This window comes from Lichtheimia ornata, assembly GCF_029851405.1.
Source record: "Lichtheimia ornata isolate CBS 291.66 chromosome Unknown scaffold00005, whole genome shotgun sequence".
NCBI classification, from domain to species: Eukaryota; Fungi; Mucoromycota; class Mucoromycetes; order Mucorales; family Lichtheimiaceae; genus Lichtheimia; species Lichtheimia ornata.
The window spans coordinates 298,562-316,327 of NW_026695325.1; the positions used below are offsets into that span (position 1 = coordinate 298,562).

The following is a 17,766-nucleotide window of genomic DNA, read 5'->3' on the forward strand; positions in this document are numbered from 1 at the left end:
TGTGTGTTGGATGTTGGAGTGTGCGTGTGTATATATGTGTGTGCGAGTGCATGCGTGCGAGGAAATCATCAACGTGGTGGTATGGGAGCTTGATTAATGGTCTTCAGAGCGATCGTGGTCTTCACCTCCAAGAGCACTATATACATCATAATGAATAAATTAACCCCATTGTGTTGTTTCCATTGTTGACAACCCCTTCTTACCTAAACATATTGGTCGAATTGTTTTCATTGGAGTTGCTCTTTTGTTCTCCCGATTTGGAGCTAGCTCGATTCAAACTAGCAAAAGGGCTGTTGGAAGGTCCGAGTACGTTGCTTCGTGTTTTGCTTCGATCAGTCTTGCCGAAATTGGCCAATTCGTTGCTTCGATTTGGGCTCCCAGAACCACTGCCACTGCCAACCATATTCCATCCATCCACTACGGAAGACGCATTGCCGCTATTGGATCCTTCACGTTGTAAATCACGTGCCCCTGCACCTCGATGTGATCCAGCTCTTGACATTGGATGTGGCAAGTTGCCTCGAGAGCTACCTGTTCGCTTCATAGCCTCCTTTTCTTCATTCCTTGCCTTTTGTGCCTGTCGTTATTGTAGAATATCGTTGGTTATGATCCCTTTACAAGCTTCCTTCAACCGTTACATACCTGCTCGTGGATCTCTGCAATAGTGGTAGGTGCAGGCTGATTACCCCGTCGGCTAACCCATTTGTTCTTGCGTAAATCAAACACGTCCTATCCGATACATAGGGTGAGATAAAGATAAAGCCCAATGCCAAAACCTTAAAGATTTACTTACCATGATCATAAACTTGATACGTGAACTCAAGTTGGGGCTCTCGGTCATTTCTTTCATACGAGCAAAATAAGCATCGAGCCATCGTCTTGTTTTGGGTACATCCAGCCTTTGGCCAACGGTAGTCAATAACTTGCACATGGTCTCTGTTTCCTCATCCACGGCGTTGCTTGGATCATCGGCAAGGCGAGCAAGACAATCGATCATGATTTTGTCTGTGAGCATATGCAGCTTGAAAAGTTCACCAATAAACTGCACCAGACCTAAGCCTTGCCGCTTCGCTTTGACAGCTGCATAATACTCGTCACTCATCATGTCGGAACTATTCTCTTCCAATTGAGGAATCTTGGTTTTCCATCCACGCTCAAAATCATGTTGACACCGGTTGAGCAAGAATTTGCGGAAAAGATTCAAACCCGAAACGATGTTGCCTTCTTTATCTTGCCATTTGATATCATCAGTGATCACGTCGTACATTTTGCGGCAAAGCTGTGCCCACATCATGGCAAAATTGGGTTCATCGCAGGCCTTTTCAAAGGTGAGTTCGATAACAAGTCGTAACGAGTGGCCATTGTCCTCTTTCTCTGATTGCTTTGCGTATTGCCAAATTTGATCCGAAATAGAATCGAACTTTTCCAATGTCAACTTGTTGAGTAAAGCCTTGACCTTGCGAATAATCAACTCATCAGGCATTAAACCATCATCCGCTGCTTCAGCTTCACGTTGTCTACGCAATGCAAGAGGTACCCAACGATTTTGGCTCTTTTCAAGGGGTGCCACTTGTTCTGGAGGAATAGTAGGTCCACCTTGTTGTTGTTTCTCTTGTTGTTCTTTTCCATGACGACCCTTGTTGTTACCACCACCGTTGCCACGACCACCACGTCCTCCTCGACCACCGTGTGAGCCTTCACGTTGCATACCACCAGCTGATCCAGGATGTGGGATACCATGACCACCACTACCAACTCGATGTGTCAAGGGTCTACCACCAGAAGCAAAGTTGCCCATATCCATTCTTGCAACACCATCCTTAGAGCCGTGACGAAACATGGCAACATCTCCACCACCAGAAGGTGTACGTGGACCACGACCACGTTCTGATCCTTGTCGACGAGAACTCATACTTCGGTTACCATTTTGCTCATCTCCTTTGGTCATGTCGCGGAATTTAGATAAATCTTCTGAAGTCTGAAGACACAATGGTGCAAATTGCATCAAAAATGCTGGATCATACTGAATTTTGCCGCTCTTGGGATCTTTGCTACCAAATGGTTTGATGTTGGGTGGATATCGAACAGTGCTAGGATCATCAATCATGCGTGTAGCTGGTGAACTAGGTGTGCGAATAGATGTTGTAGCTGATGTCGGCGTTGATGAAATAGTTGTCAAATCAAGTCGTTCAGGCACCTTTGCAGACTTTTCATCGGCTGCTTTCTTCTTTTCATCCTCAATTGCTAGTTGGCGTGCTTTTTCCTCTTCTCGTTGTTGTTGCTCCTCCTCTTTTATCCTTCGCTCCTTTTCCTCCAAAGCTTTACGTTCAGCTTCCAAACGTTCTTTTTCTTCTCTTTCTTTCCTTTCCAATTCCTCTTTCTCCGCACGTTCTTCAGCTTCTTTCTTTGCACGTTGTTCAGCCTCTTCTTTGGCACGTCGCTCAGCTTCCTCTTTGGCACGTTGTTCAGCCTCTTCACGTTCTCGTTTTTCACGATTCGCAATAGCTGGATCCACAATGGGAATGCGTTTCAGTGTTGGTGTTGGTGATTTTGATGGAAGTGATGGTGATTTGACTTCTTCCTTTTTACGCTCCTCAACAACTGATTTTGTCGGCTCTTTGGTGATAGTAGTAGTAGTAGTAGTAGTGCTACCGCTGGTTGATGTGGAAATGGATGATCGTGGATCTGCCTTTACTTCAGCTTTGGTATCAGGGTTGATGATGGGCAATGCTTTACTGGTTCTAGGAAGGGTGACATAGGCTGGTGATTGTTGAGGGATGTAAGGCGAAATTGGGTATTGCGGATAAAAGCGAGGTTGATTGTCGTAGTTTTGTGGAATAAGCTACAGGAATAAAAAGTAAATGAGTTGCTGTACAATAACAAAGTATCCATTGAACCACTTACATAAGCTTGATGGGATTGTACAGGGACGTGACCAGGGCTGCTCCATGCATGAGACATTGGAATATTTTGTGCTGCAGGCATAGATGGTGAAGTTGCCATATGAGGAGACAATGCCTTCTTTTGATGGTGATAATGATGATGTGGTATATAATGTGCATGTTGCATATTGGGAGAAATTGATGGATGTTGTGATGGATGTTTGGGATTGTAATGGTGCTGTCGATAATGCCTGCTGCCATGGTGATGTGCTGAATGGGAATCGGGCGAGGAATGTTGAGGTGCAAATGGCTGTGTGAACAATTTACGGTTGTTATTGTTGCTCTTGTCAGGATTAAATGCGGTCGATGATGGCTGCTGATGGTGCTGTTGTTGTTGTGCGGATATCCGAGGAGATGTTGTGGTGGTGTTTCTTGGCTTTGAAGAAGGAGGATGAGGAGGAGGATGTGTATGTTGTTGTATCCGAATATGAGGTTGTCCCTGCCAATGATGTGCCTTTATAAAGAAAGATTGTTAATGAAGGTTCATGGTAACAATCATTGCAAAGACTTACGGAGGATGTGTCTGTAGCTGGTAAACTACCGAATTTGACCTTTGTGGATTTCAGGATATGGGAGGAGTCATTGATGGTGATGTTCAGCGATTGTGGTGGAGGCGTATCTGTATTCTGATTGATTGATCCAAACTGGATGGTGTCTAGATTACATGGTCAATACATGCATTTATGCATTGCATTCTACTCCTATTTTACCTGTTTTTATCGGAGGTGGTTGCGGTAATTGCACTGACGCATTCCTTGGTATTGATCCTGATTTGCTTTTGTGTGCCAATCTAAAATAGTCATCACAACCGAGTGGTTAACAATTGATCATCTGATGCTGCGGTCCATCACCCTTCCCACTCTTCTCATCCAGGGAGACATTGTCCCATCGATCCAATCCACGTGCTTTCACACTAAGAAGCTACGCCACTCTCTTATGAATAAAGAAAAAGCATACCTTGTGCGTGTGGTGGTGGTGGTGATGATAGGATGTTGCTTTGACGATGCTGATACTCGATCGCTGGTTGATGATGATACACTCGTGGCCGTTTTCAACGTCGTCTCGTTTGTATTGTCTTTATCACTCGAGGATGGCGATGGCGTATTCGATGACCAAGTGCTGTTTCCTTGCTGATCTTGAATTTGAGAGCTTCGCTTGGCAGCTGCTGCGTAATGGAACACTGACTGTGATTTGGAGCTTGTGTCTGATGGAGTTGGCGTTTTGCTCATTAGATGGACCAAAAGTGCATAACCTTGCAGAGCTATAGTGCATGTTTCAGTGTGAGTTGCTGTTATATGGAAGCATGGGTGGATGGCGGTTTTCAGTAACCGAGGCAGGCAATGGTCAAGATTCACATACTTTGCTTATCAAGGTTGAAAGTGTAGTAGGAGAACGATTCAAATAGGTATCACCCCACCTTAAATAAGATAAATTTCTGTTGTCTGCTGCTGCTGTGTGGACGTCACTAATGCATTCTTTATGATTGATGCTCTATTTCAAGTGGTCGTGCATTAACTCGTGCACTGACATATACGGGATACTATAAATGCAGATGAAGAGCGGGGAAGATACAAAGAGTCGCCGCTTGACAATGGTGCCTTTATGCTGTTTGATAATCATACAAAGGACAAATCTCGCTAGAGAATAGGTTGACATGCAAACCGAATACCATTAAAGAGCATCATGTGCCAATGAGAAAAATTGATGTATTCTTTGGGTGGGTAAAGTATGTGGAGAGGTGATTATGATATGAGCTTCTACTACTACTTTTCATCCAATGGGCTCATCAATGCACATGCTTGCTTTTCCAAATCGAGAACAACGAATCTAAATGTGATATCTTTTACTTTGATGGGTGGTTGTGATCCGAGCCTGCTGGTTTCCATTCCAAGAGTACACCACCACAACCACATGTGAGAAAGACATCTTCACTTGTTGACTTTGTTAATGTCATATGAATACGAAGTTTTGGCAATGGGATCATTGCTGCAATACCAGTCTTATGATACGCTTTGTTGGTGGATTGGGTACGGTAGTAAACGCCAAGCAAGGTTTTACCACCCTTATGGCAGAATGAAACCGCCTCCTTCTGCTGACGAAATCAATTGCAAGCAATCTACTCTTCAAGTAGTCAAGTGCTTTCAAATCATGGGTGGATTCCAACCACGTGTTATTCTTTCACTACTCACAAACGGGGATTGCTCTATTGGTGATGGCTCGGAATTGCCGGTCAAGATCGTCCGAATGTGATATGATTTTACCATGGATACCAGTTGGATCGCATCACTCAACTTTAAAACCCAGAGAACTCGATAGAGAAATGTCTAGCAACCGCGTCTGAAAGTTTTTTTTTCACCTTCAACTTTTGTTGATGGCAGCCATGTGATGACAGCTTTGGTAACCGGAACATCAGTAGGCATGGTGACCATGTAGGAATGTAACGATAAAAGAGACCTTTTTTTTATTGTTTGTCCAATATGCACTATGCCTACAGCCTTTTGGTTGATGTACAAGACGATGTCTAGGCGAATGTCTGATGGTTTTGTTATCAAGTAGTGTTGATGCGATATGTATTCTAGATGACGAATAAAGATACATGTATTACAATTGTGATAGGCGATGACTACAAGCGTGGGGATGTTGTCGAGAAACGTGCGTAGAGAATCTCTCATTGGTGCATGATATGGATTATCCCCTACTACAACCGATCTGCTGACAAACCCTCGTCGCCGGTCATTCGGATGCATGTGGGTGGGATGGGTTATGCCGATAAAGGGGCGTTAGGAAGGTGGATGATAAGGATTAGTATCTTTCTTTTTCGTCTCTTTACATTTTTAAACCATTACATGGATACACCCACATCCTCGTCCATTTTCTCCTTTTACGGACAAAGCCTGGATGAGGCTCGTCCTTTGTTAACTCAATCAACCGCTACATCTTATACCCGCGACGAGAGTTGCTATGACCAACCCGTCGTTGAACATGAGGAGCGAATGGCAACAGCCTCTCCATTCAGTGGGATCAGCAACTTGTTGAATACTATTTTGGGTACTGGCGTGCTGGCCATGGTAAGGAGCTACATTAAAAATCATTGTCGTATGCGTCCAATTGATAATAGGATGGTGTATTATTATAGCCAGCAGCAGTAGCCACCGTTGGATTGATACCAGGCATGGTGTTGACATTATTTTCTGGCATCACTTCAGGTACAGGTCTGTACTTTTTATCAGAATCAGCAGCACGTGTACAAGGCCGTCATGCCTCATTTTTTGCTGTCTCTCAGCTGACATGGCCAAGCGCTGCCATGTGGTTTGATACGGCCATTGCAATCAAGTGCTTTGGTGTAGCCGTCAGCTACTTGATTATTATTGGTGATCTCTTGCCGCTGGTAGGTTTGTTTAGTCATGCAAAAAGTGCACCAATGCCGTTTATCTCACACCCACATGCACATATTATTATTATTATACATCAGGTCGTGCTTGCATTTGCATCTGAGCCAATCGCTGATACATCGCTCCTTCTGGACCGTCGTTTGTGGATCTTGGTTGTAATGGCTATACTTGCTCCTCTCAGCTATCTACGTACGCTTGATGCCTTACGCCATATTAGTGCTCTTGCCATAGTATCGGTTATCTACCTTTGTGCCATCGTTGTCTACCATTACTTTACGCCTGGGTTATTACCAACGCCAGAACAAGTCGACCTATGGCATATCACCCCTGGCATCTTTAGCAAACTCCCTGTTTTTATCTTTGCTTTTACATGTCACCAAAATGTAAGTATGTAGGTTTGTCAAGGAGATAATCAAAAACTCACATGAAGCTGCATCTCCTTTCTGGAAATAGATTTTCACCGTACACAACGAGTTGAAAGATAATAGTCGTCGATCGATGATTAAAGTCATCATTTGGGCTATCGGATCAGCTGCTGCCGTTTATGAATTGGTGGCCACAGTGGGTTATTTGAGCTTTGGTCGCAATGCTAAGGGCAACATCATTCTAGAATGTATGTCTACTATTGTATACCACCTCCTTCATGTTGTCATGGTGTTCTAACCTAACATCTAATAGATCCCCCAAGTCCATTTGTGGCAGGTGGTCGACTTGCTATCGTTATTTTGGTCATGTTGGGATACCCACTTCAACTGCATCCATGTCGTGCATCATTTAGCAAGATATTAGAGGCACTCAACATCCATCCACCAATGAAGCATTATACCACAACTACAGCTCTTGTCATTGGTACTTTTATTATTGCCATCAGCGTATCACAACTTGATCTCGTGCTTGCATTTGTTGGATCTACCGGCTCAACTGCAATCTCATTCATCCTACCAGGCTTATTTTATTACAAGCTACATCAGGATAAACCATGGACCTGGGGAAAGACAATAGCAGCCATCCTAGCAGCTTATGGTGTAGCAATCATGAGCGTTTGCTTAACGTTCAATATCATTCGATTATTCACAGAATAGACTTTCTTATTACTATCAATAATACCAATCAACACGCTAAAAGGAAGATACCATTTCCAAGACTGATCCCCTTGACCCTGTTTTATCACGTGATGCGTCATGCCTTTCCCCCCTGAAAAGTACCATGGCTTGTAGCCAATTGCCCACACTTTGATATCCACGCAATCCACGCTATCAATCATTCATCTCCCCAATGGATATCATCATTGCTGTATCGGTACGACGTATACGTAAGGCAACAGTTGTATAAGGTGGAAACACGATCGACTTTTTATATATGTTCATAAGACTAGAGCATATACAAAAATAGGATAAAGCGCTCCAATGGTCGTAAAAGCTCGTTTAGATGTTGAGCTTGGTGTGGCGCCAGTTGCGACGCTTAGCGTTCCAGCTGTTGAAAGACATACGCATGAGAACCCATTATACAATGCACTCATTGAGTAGTTGAGCTTACCGGATCTTGGTGTCAGCCTTCATGCGGAACCAGTGGGGAAGGGGACGGTTCTGCTTTTGCTTCTTGGCAAGCTTGACCTTGGTGCGGAAAGACTTGTTGGAAGGCTATTGTAGAAATACACGTTAATAAATATTCATCCACCTGATAACGTATTCATCCATCCCATATACGATGCATCCATCGTTATCCAAATCCATCCGTCACTCGTAAACGCTCCTTTCCATGTTGTCCACCACTACTTACCATTATAGATGTTACCAACAGAAGAGGAGGTATGACCAAATGGCCGTCGTGAGCTGCTAAAGCACCCTGCCCACCCTAATTTCAAAACCCGACAATTCGGTATCCGTCATTGGGAGACTATAAAGAATATATTCATAAAAAGATGTGATGATGGTGGTGCATATATGAAAGTGTTGAATGAACGTGAATAATGAACATTAGACTATAGGAACTTGCAGAATAAGGAAAAGAAAAAAGGACTCGAATGGGAATAATGGCAATCAACTTATCGCCTTTTGAGTTGGGTTTCCATGGTTCGACGCTGTTGCCCAAGCCATGAGCTGGGTTGCAAGATCTTTGAAGTAACCAGCTCTTTATGCGTGCGACGTGCAACATCGTACCATGCGGATATCATAAGCTGTTGTTCTCTTCGTGCTTGTAGTCGCGTCTCACGTAGTTGTTTCTAAAAAGTCATCATGTCAATATGAGAAACGTTATAAATGCAAAGAGAGTGATATGAATACGTACCGTAAGTCGCTCGTTTTCTTCATCCCGGATAGCCAGCTCAGCCTTGAGAGATGCCACAGCTTCATCATAGTTGCCATCAGTATTGCCACTCTTCATGCTCTTGACCATATTATCTTGTTGACGTATAAACTAATTGAGGATAGGATTCAGTCACGAGTATCATTAAACCCATTTACTATACCTACCTCGCGCATCTTCTTCATCTTGATTTGCATTTCACGTACGTCTTCTTGAAGTTGGATCGTTTGTTGCTGAAGCATAGCATTCTGCTGCTTGAGAGGTTCATCATCTTTGGCTTCAAATGCGGCAAGCGTTGCTTTCATCTCACTAGACAGCATACTTTGTAAATCACAACCGATCAAAAAAAGAGAGCTTTTCTTGTTCTTACCTATTCAAACGCTCCTTCTCCAATAGCTGATCCTTTTGCTCGATATTACCACCCATGAGCTTATCCTTCTCCAAAAGAAGCTTGTTGATGTCTTGAAGCTGTTGCTTGGTTTGCTCCTCAAGCTGCCGAGATCGCTCTTCCATTTGCTTATAGCGTTGTCGGAACTCGTCGGCATCATCTCCAAGACCGAAATTGCCGTCTGCAATCTTCTTTTCAAGCGTATCTCTGGTCTCACGGAGCTCTTTGGCTTCTTTTTCAAGTTCAATGATTCGCAATCGAAGTGACATGGTATGCTGAGACTGGTCGAGTAATGCATCAGGGATATTCTCGCGGATCCTTGACATCTCGCTTTGAAGTATATCACGCTCACGGGATGCAGCCAAGAATTTCTATACAATTGATAAAAAAAGGTATAAGCATCGATTCTCAAAGGTAATGCAATACACTTACCTTCTCATTCTCAAGCTTTCTTTGGTTGGCGTCTTCCAAGAGATGCTGCAAAACAACGGCCCGTTGATTGGCACCAGGACCAGCTGTTTCCTCTTGTAACGTCTTTGCACGACGTGTGGGTAATCGACCACTATGATAAAGGTATGTATGAGTATGAGTATGCGTATGCCATTGGAGGTATCATGGTTACTTACAGATCCGAGAGATTAGAGTCTTTGAGTGAATCTTCGAGCGTTTCTTCAAATTCGACATCATCGATATCCATCGCATCATCGCCCACAGTGCTTCTTTGAACCAAGGCTTGCTCAAGAGTACCACCGAGCTGTACGTCCTGCAAGTTTTCTTCAAGTACTTGAATACGATCCATATCCCTTGCATGATCAGCCTCCATAATTTCAAGCTTCTTTGTCATTTGGCCAAGTTGATATTCCATCTTGTTCTTCTCTCGCAGCAGATCTTGGTTCTTGTTCTCCAAAGAAGCCACTTGTTCTTTGTAAGAATCCATCAATGTCTTGAATGCAAGAGCACTACGATACTCTTCTTCGATGCGCATGTTTTCATTGACAAGACGACGATTTTCCTCATTCAAATTCTATATGCATACTCATCCATTAGCATTATAAAGTATCACGATCGCATTACAATGCATTACCTTGTTCTCTAGGCGAATCTGGGACGTATCCTCAAGTTTCTTTTTGAGATTTTCAATTGCATTGCGAGCACGTTGCAAACTTTCAGCCGTGTGACGATATTCATCTAATTGATCCTTGAGACGGGATGCTTGCTCAGCACGTTTAGCCAACTCCTCGCTCTAATAGAGTTCTTTGTTAGGGATCATAGCATGAAAAGAGGTTCAAATGCTTGGTGCTTACCCTGCGTGTCAAATCGGCAATGGTCTCATTTTGTGTATCGAGCAGCATTTCCACTTCTTGTCGGCGATCCTCACTTCGACGACTAAAAATGCCAAGTAAAATCAGTATTGTGAAACACACGTGATCGACCTCTTGGCTCTTCTACATACATGTCTTCTTTGAGATGTTCAATTTCGGTACGCATGATGAAATCTGCTCGGCCGGTTTCATTCGCTTGCTCAACTGCTTTATCCATTTCGCTCAATCGAAGTTGCAAATCTTCTTTTTCTCCTTGCAATTCATCCTATATTACATCAATGGTCTCAGCACTGTAATACAAAAAATAGGAGTAAAATCACTCACGTAGCGGTTTTGTAGTTGGCCATGCTTCTCAATCAATTGTTTGTGCTGATTCTCGAGGTATGTCTTTTCTTCCATGATCCTGTTGAGTTCGATGGAGTTGTGCAATATCGGATCACTGATAAAGTTGCGTAAGTCTATAGGTTAAACGCTGTATCGATATCGACATGCTTACTCATTGTATCCCATTTGGTGAGATTGACCAGAGACGGAAGGTTCCTGAGCCATGCCAGCACTGTGCATGACTTGTTCAATGCTCAACATGAGGGCACCTTGATATTGTTCGGGCAAGGATTGAATCTTTGAAATGTACACCTGATTCTCGTTGCAAACGACGGCGATACAGATGATGAGTTGGCATAATTTGATGGTCTCTCCAACGTCAGCATCTTTGGCAATAGCGTTCAAGTTGATGGATGGTAACATGGCGCTGCTACGGCCGAGAACCTCTTCATAGTAACGCGAGACGAGTTTATGCAGCTTCTTGAGGTTGTTGATCTTTAGCACCCAATTCTCACCGACGTCAGCCGAGCGGATGAGTTTAAACCACTTTGGATCACTGTAGCGCGTATACATGTGTATGAATGAGTGATATTCATGCGACCAAGCTATGCATATTCGTTAAACTTACATGTCTGCAAGCACTTCAAATAAAATAATGCCATTTGAAAGGTCACTGATATGTCTACACTTGTGCGAGATATTGTCGAAGGAGTTGATCTATGAATGCCAAGGGATGGTGTCAGGACTGTCATTGAAGAACAAAAGAGTGGACTCAATGTTACCCATTCAATAAAGGCGGCTTCTGCTTCTGGGACGGGTGGCATGTTGAATGAAAGGGATGAAAGAGAATGTTCAGGAGGAATAAAGGGGAAGTGTATGAATGATGACTGGTTGCTTTGTTACGGTATTGTGAACTTGGTGAAAGGAATGAGATAGAGTATTGAAGAAAACGAAGAAGAAAAGGGGAGCAACCGAGTGTCCCGCAAGGCGTAGGAAGGTGTGGGCGTATAACTCTTACCAACTTGCCTGCGTTTAACAACCACGAGGCGCGGAACATGAAATCATTCATCATCCACACTCGAATGAAAGAGTATGCTGTGAATGGCTAGTACATGCCTGTTACTACTGCTATCATACACATATCACCATTTGTGACTCCCATCCCCTCATATCATCCTTGCCCTTACAACAACTTGTAATAAATTTTGCTCCTGCATGATTGACTACTACCAATGTTATGTATGAATTGATTCAAACGAGACTTCTCTTATGGCGTTTATATAGATACATGGGGTCGTTTGTTATGGAGGGTAGCTAAATATGTCATACGTGTTTACAAGGGGGTAATCATGGGTGATAAGGATACAATGAGACTCATGATTAAATAATCTCCACAAAGTTTGCAGGGAACTACAACAAGACATATGAATTAGTCAATGGCATCATGAAAAATAAAGGTTTTGATATACTTACAATGCCTGTCTCTGAATTAAGGCGACCAGTCCACCTACAAAGTATAATGCAATTAGCACATAGTGATCATTTTGCTATGGCCATGGAGCTTACCAATCATGTTGTGTATCCGTTCGCTTGATAATGGTAATAATGTCACCCTTACGGAACGGCAAATCTCCATCTTGCTGCTTTGAAAAGTTGAACAATGCGCGTGCACGGATCTCATTGCTGTTTCTGTTTTCCCACGTTGTATCTCGGAATGACGAGGGGCTGTCATCAAATGTGCGATTACTGCCATAGGTATCAACACCACGACTTGGGCTATATCCACCACCGTATCCACCTGTCGTTGCTGCACGATGCACACCTCCTCGGCTATAATCCGCCGACCTATCATTGTTGCCACGGAAACTATCTTCATACACAGGCTCTGTGTTGTACATTGTGCCTGATCGTCCAAGTCCTCGTCCACTTCCAAAACCACTGTCGCTGCTACCATTCATGAAAGCAAATCGGCCACCTGCAGCAGATGATGCATATGTGTTTCCTCCTGCTCCATGGAATCGGACTTCTAGAGCACGATAAAGAGGATCGGCTTGTGGAGGTGGTGGAATGGTGCCATTCAAAAGATCACGTGTTGCCACCTTACGACCATACATTTTCGCATTTGCATCAAAACGTTCGATAATGACGGATCCTTCCAAAGAGATACCAGCAAAGAGACCACGCGTCTTGCTATAAGAATATACGGCTGCCACACTCTTGATTGATGCTGTGCCTGATGCTTCAGCGTTTCGACCAATAGGACCAGCAGCCACTATGTACAATAGAGCGTGAGACTCACCAAGTAAATTACCTTGAATATAGCCAGCTTACATACATGAAATGTTGCCTCCAAGTGTGATGCTACCATGATGCATGAACGTTTTTACGGCAGCGGTTGTATTCAAGACCATAACAAAATCGGTCAACTCGGCGCCTATACTTGAACATTAGCATCTCTACCATCAACAATGAATGTCGTAACCTTTAACTTGCCTACTTGTCCGCCAAAGCCTGAGCCAACTGTACCGATTGCACTTGGAGCGCTCCAAGCTATAGGAGACCAAAGTTGTCAGCAGGGGTTGAATACGCACTATCTTGAATTCCGACGAGGAAAACTTACATCCATCAGGCAGCCTATATGGTTGAACATCGTTAGCAACATTATCACACACGCACACAAAGATAAACAACATGGACGCACCTTGCAATCACTAAACCACTGCCAGCTCTTCCCGAAAAGAGGAAACCTTTGATATTGGTATTAGCATAAACCTATCACCATATATACAATACAGCCTAACCTGCTTTAAGCACTGAATAGATAGCAAGACCTTTGGCGTTTGCCAGAATACCAGGAGGGATGATGGTGTCTAGACCTTGGCCTGGGTCTGATAATAGTGTTTTAGTTCAAGTCGCTCTCGTTAGCTCATTTGTATTATGCTTACCGATAAAGCTGTTGAGGATCCTCGATGCTTTGCGGCATTCAGCTAGGAATAGTCTGCCATTTAGACGTTGTATACAGCATGGGGATTAGAGATAAACTTACAAGCAAGGCTCGAAGGAAGAGGAGAGTTGATTTTGAACGACATTGTAGTAAAGGAATGAGAAAAGAAGCACTCGAAAGTTCCAAAAGGTCAGAAAGCGCTATATCTTGGCTGCCTAATTTAGCCAGTGTCCACATCGAACCATGCACATGAATTTTTCCGTTTGTTGACTTTTACTAAACAACGTAATTGGGGGGGACTAGCTTTATATGCACACATGGTTGTTGATTCGAAATAGCAAATGACAATGAAAATATACCTGCAAGTCAAAGGATGATACCTTTCCTTGCATAGTCGTTGCTATGACGGTGGTGGTGGTGGTACACAACGCCGGATGATGCATATATAGTTCCACACAACTCAGCTTGGTGGATCCTATTAATATTCCCTGCAGCAGTATGCGTGGATGTATGAAACTTGAACAAAGCGTGCTATATAATCAATGGCAACATTGTTTTACTATAACAATGAACATGATACTCAATTACGCTCTTGATGATTTCGACCTCGATAGCGTCCAACTTTTATCGATGAACCACTACTACTTCAGGTACTTGTTTTCTTCCCATGCTGCGTTCCTATACATAAATAATGCATATCTACATGAAAGCAGGATTGGATCATGATGGTGGCAGGGTTTACGTTGTATGGCCATTGTTCAATGTGCTACACTTCTTAGGGAGATAGACATCATCGTATGTATTTTCTTGCAATGCTTTGTTGTCTCGTAGCTTATATGAACGAACCACTTCTTTACTCTTTGTTACAAGCTGTGTTTATTGTTTACTAGTAGAGATGTCATATCTATCAACAACCAATCCCACCAAGCAGGAGCAGCAGCAGCAGCTGGGAGCAGCGACGTGCCTGAATCTCCGCGTAACGCGCCAATTTTGTAAAGGGCATCTTCCTTTTGGACACGACAACTGACTTTTGACTTTTACCCACCTGATCCCATGACTCGATCACCACTTCAAGCCGCCAGTCGAATATCCCACAACGATGATAGGCGTAGAGCAACAAAAACGAGTTCAATGCAACGAGAGGACAGCTCACGCATTCAACGCGAACGATTGACGAGGGATGTCTTATCACGACAACAAAGCAGCGACATTCGATCCACACAAGATACCACCGTAGCCGGCCCAATCGTCACCAATCTCACACCCGAACAAATGTACTCCAACTTTGAAGAATGGATTAAAATGGCAACTGATAATGTAAGGATCGATACGACAAGTTGTACATCGTCTCTATCATCCACTGATGTATCATCCTTTTCATACGACAGAAAATCAATGCGAACAACAGTTGGAATTTTGCATTGATCGACTACTTTCATGAGTTGACTTTCCTACGTGATGGAGACAGCATCAACTTCCAAAAGGCCTCCGTATCACTGGATGGCTGTGTCAAGATTTATACTTCTCGAGTGGATTCCGTGGCTACTGAAACTGGCAAATTGCTAAGTGGTCTAGCCGATAGTGGAAGTAAGTTGAATAGGGCATCGTATCGAAAGATGTCATAGCTGATGGGAGAGTATTTGAATAGGAGATGGCGATGAGGAAGATGAATTGCAAAGTACCAGCGAAAGACGTGTTCGAAAACGGGTAATAAGAGGAGTAAAGCGGCATGATAACCAGTGCTAAGATAATTATCATCATCACCATCATAGGGCAATCGTGCTGCCGATAGTACGTTACTTACCAGCTTCTCATCAATCGCTCTCAAGAAGTTTGATTTGGATTTTGCCGTCGATCCCTTATTCAAAAAGACATCAGCCGACTTTGATGAAGGAGGAGCACGTGGTCTTTTACTCAATCATTTGTCCTTGGATCGTGAATGCAAGATTATCTTTGATGCTTCTGATGCCAGCAATGCCGATCCAGAATCAGACAAGACCGAATTAGAGGATATCACACATGACGACGATCATATGGATGCGGATGGAAATCAAATCGACAACGACTCGCAGCATGAAGAACAACAGCAACCTACAGAGACATCTCAGCACGAAGAGGAACAACCACAACCTACAGAGACATCTCAAGACGATCCTATGGATGTGGATAATGATGGAGGAGCTCAACCAGAGAATGAGCATGGAAGCGAGCCACAACCAACAGCTGATGAACAACAACCAAATGCTATCGAAGAATCACAACAATCCCAAAAAGAGATCCTTGTTGAGATTTCACGACTCAAAGGTATGAATGGGAATGGGAAGGATCGTTTGATGATATACTAAAGTGCTTTTTTCACTTTTATAGCAAGAATGCCAGACATCGATGCCCTCAAAGATCTTCAAATTTGCCCATCTCTTCAAGGATACAACTTTTTCTCTGAAACCGATCTCAACATGCCATCACTTGATCACGACGAACCTGGCAACATTCTTGACGGCAATGTCAATCTACCAAACGACAATATGGATTTACCCGACTTTGGTGTCCAGGATGGTTTTGATGATGATTTCGCTGTCGATTTCTTTGATTACGATGATGGTGGTCCTATGGATAGTCCTGATGATCCATTGATGGGCGAGGATGATAGACTTATGGGTGGTGAAAATGATTCAGCAGGCAATGAGCCCGCACTTCATGAAGAAGACTTCCTTGGTGCTCTAATGAACGATGATGGAAATGAGCTCTTCAGCTACTTTGACTCGACGTTTGCAAAGAATTGGGCTGGCCCTGAACATTGGAAACTACGAAGACCTGTATCCAAAAGTATGTGTAGAGAGTGTTGGATGAATGCCATTTCTTTTAACATCCTTGTTTGTTATTATTACTAGTACAATCCAAACCCACTACGGAGACTGATAGTCATGATGGTGGAGAGACGTCTCGGAAAAAGAGTCGCCAAGGATTTCAAATCGACTTTCTCGAAGGGGAAGACGTGGATGAAGAGGAGTTATTTGCACCCGACAAACCAGCAAGGATCACCATATCCACCGGGAAAGAAGCTGCTGTTGAAGACAAGATACATGTTTTACCTGACGACATGCACTTTTCATCAAAACAACTTCTCAGGCTTTTCTTGAAACCTAGATCAGTGGTAAATCTACATTCGAATGCTCAGCTATCACCCTTACGTTTTATTCATCCATGCCTACATTAGATGTGGGGACGTAAGAAACCACGAAGGGAAGAAACAGAAGCTGAACAGTCACCGGCACCACCACCACAAGATGGTACGTACAATGAACGAGGAAAGGGTAAAATGAATCAGCATCATTAATCATCCCCTTAGATTACGATGGAGGTTTCGACGATTTTGATTTTGGACCGGATACGCAGTATTGGGCTGATCAACAGATTGATGATACACCAGCGGATGACGAGCCACCGGCAACCGATGCATCAATGGCTGATCAGAGTAAGTGCTTATTACCCTTGGAACGAACAAGAGATCTAAATTCATATACCATGTTAGCATTCTTAAGCGGTTACGATGATTCGTTTTATCACGACAGCTACTATGAAGCATACGATGATCCTGAAACATCTCAATATGGTGATCCTCTTATTACCAACCATCGACTCAAGAAGAGCAAGCCACTTTATGTCAACTATGCTCGGACTGCAAAACGTGTTGATGTCAAGAAATTAAAGGAGAACTTATGGAAGGTGCTTGTAAGCAACAAGGTAATGAGACTTTTTATTCCTGTTATCACATAGATCTCTAATTTTATGCAACCATAGCGTGATGTACCGGACCGCATGGATCAAGAAAACGAAGGCGATGATGAAAAGGTCGAAGGCGTTCAGAGGTTTACTGATGTCCTACATGATCTGAGGAGATTATACCATCCCAAGGTGTTCCGTGACATTTCGGTTCCCTTCTGCTTTATATGCCTGCTGCATTTGGCGAATGAAAGAAACCTTACTATTGGACGTTCATCAAGCTCAAATGAAGATGACGACGACGACGACGACGAAGATAACTTTGTTCTGGGAGAGACACCAATGGATGAAAAGTTCTTGAACGAGTTAACAATTGTACAAAATGTATAGTCAAAACAAGCATTTATTCCACATTCCCCTCCGCTTT

At 43.3% G+C, this 17,766-nt stretch overlaps 5 protein-coding genes across 5 annotated transcripts; 2 read left to right on the top strand and 3 right to left on the bottom strand.

Moving 5' to 3' along the window:
• Positions 1 to 93: 93 nt before the first annotated feature.
• Positions 94 to 4,171, bottom strand: O0I10_001885 (uncharacterized protein; the record flags this gene model as incomplete). The annotated part of the gene is made up of 8 exons (XM_058481974.1): positions 94 to 136; positions 204 to 577; positions 643 to 729; positions 794 to 2,842; positions 2,905 to 3,396; positions 3,455 to 3,597; positions 3,653 to 3,732; positions 3,900 to 4,171. 8 exons carry the CDS (start codon positions 4,169 to 4,171, stop codon positions 94 to 96), a joined length of 3,540 nt encoding a protein of 1,179 aa, XP_058347105.1.
• Positions 4,172 to 5,788: 1,617 nt separating this feature from the next.
• O0I10_001886 (uncharacterized protein) lies at positions 5,789 to 7,416 on the top strand (the record flags this gene model as incomplete). Its single annotated transcript, XM_058481975.1, has 5 exons — positions 5,789 to 6,010; positions 6,079 to 6,330; positions 6,415 to 6,717; positions 6,788 to 6,947; positions 7,013 to 7,416. 5 exons carry the CDS (start codon positions 5,789 to 5,791, stop codon positions 7,414 to 7,416), a joined length of 1,341 nt encoding a protein of 446 aa, XP_058347106.1.
• A 962-nt stretch (positions 7,417 to 8,378) lies between these two features.
• Positions 8,379 to 11,496, bottom strand: O0I10_001887 (uncharacterized protein; the record flags this gene model as incomplete). The annotated part of the gene is made up of 13 exons (XM_058481976.1): positions 8,379 to 8,555; positions 8,621 to 8,749; positions 8,806 to 8,947; positions 9,009 to 9,397; positions 9,459 to 9,588; positions 9,653 to 10,050; positions 10,111 to 10,269; positions 10,331 to 10,412; positions 10,480 to 10,613; positions 10,673 to 10,787; positions 10,845 to 11,228; positions 11,301 to 11,389; positions 11,455 to 11,496. The coding sequence occupies 13 exons, from the start codon at positions 11,494 to 11,496 to the stop codon at positions 8,379 to 8,381; spliced, it is 2,370 nt and encodes a 789-aa protein (XP_058347107.1).
• A 556-nt stretch (positions 11,497 to 12,052) lies between these two features.
• Positions 12,053 to 13,761, bottom strand: O0I10_001888 (uncharacterized protein; the record flags this gene model as incomplete). The annotated part of the gene is made up of 10 exons (XM_058481977.1): positions 12,053 to 12,082; positions 12,146 to 12,179; positions 12,239 to 12,944; positions 13,008 to 13,106; positions 13,166 to 13,222; positions 13,293 to 13,306; positions 13,374 to 13,419; positions 13,474 to 13,560; positions 13,618 to 13,659; positions 13,719 to 13,761. 10 exons carry the CDS (start codon positions 13,759 to 13,761, stop codon positions 12,053 to 12,055), a joined length of 1,158 nt encoding a protein of 385 aa, XP_058347108.1.
• A 908-nt stretch (positions 13,762 to 14,669) lies between these two features.
• Positions 14,670 to 17,729, top strand: O0I10_001889 (uncharacterized protein; the record flags this gene model as incomplete). The annotated part of the gene is made up of 10 exons (XM_058481978.1): positions 14,670 to 14,933; positions 15,005 to 15,203; positions 15,265 to 15,323; positions 15,389 to 15,920; positions 15,984 to 16,442; positions 16,508 to 16,770; positions 16,834 to 16,906; positions 16,966 to 17,091; positions 17,149 to 17,360; positions 17,418 to 17,729. The coding sequence occupies 10 exons, from the start codon at positions 14,670 to 14,672 to the stop codon at positions 17,727 to 17,729; spliced, it is 2,499 nt and encodes an 832-aa protein (XP_058347109.1).
• Positions 17,730 to 17,766: the final 37 nt, after the last annotated feature.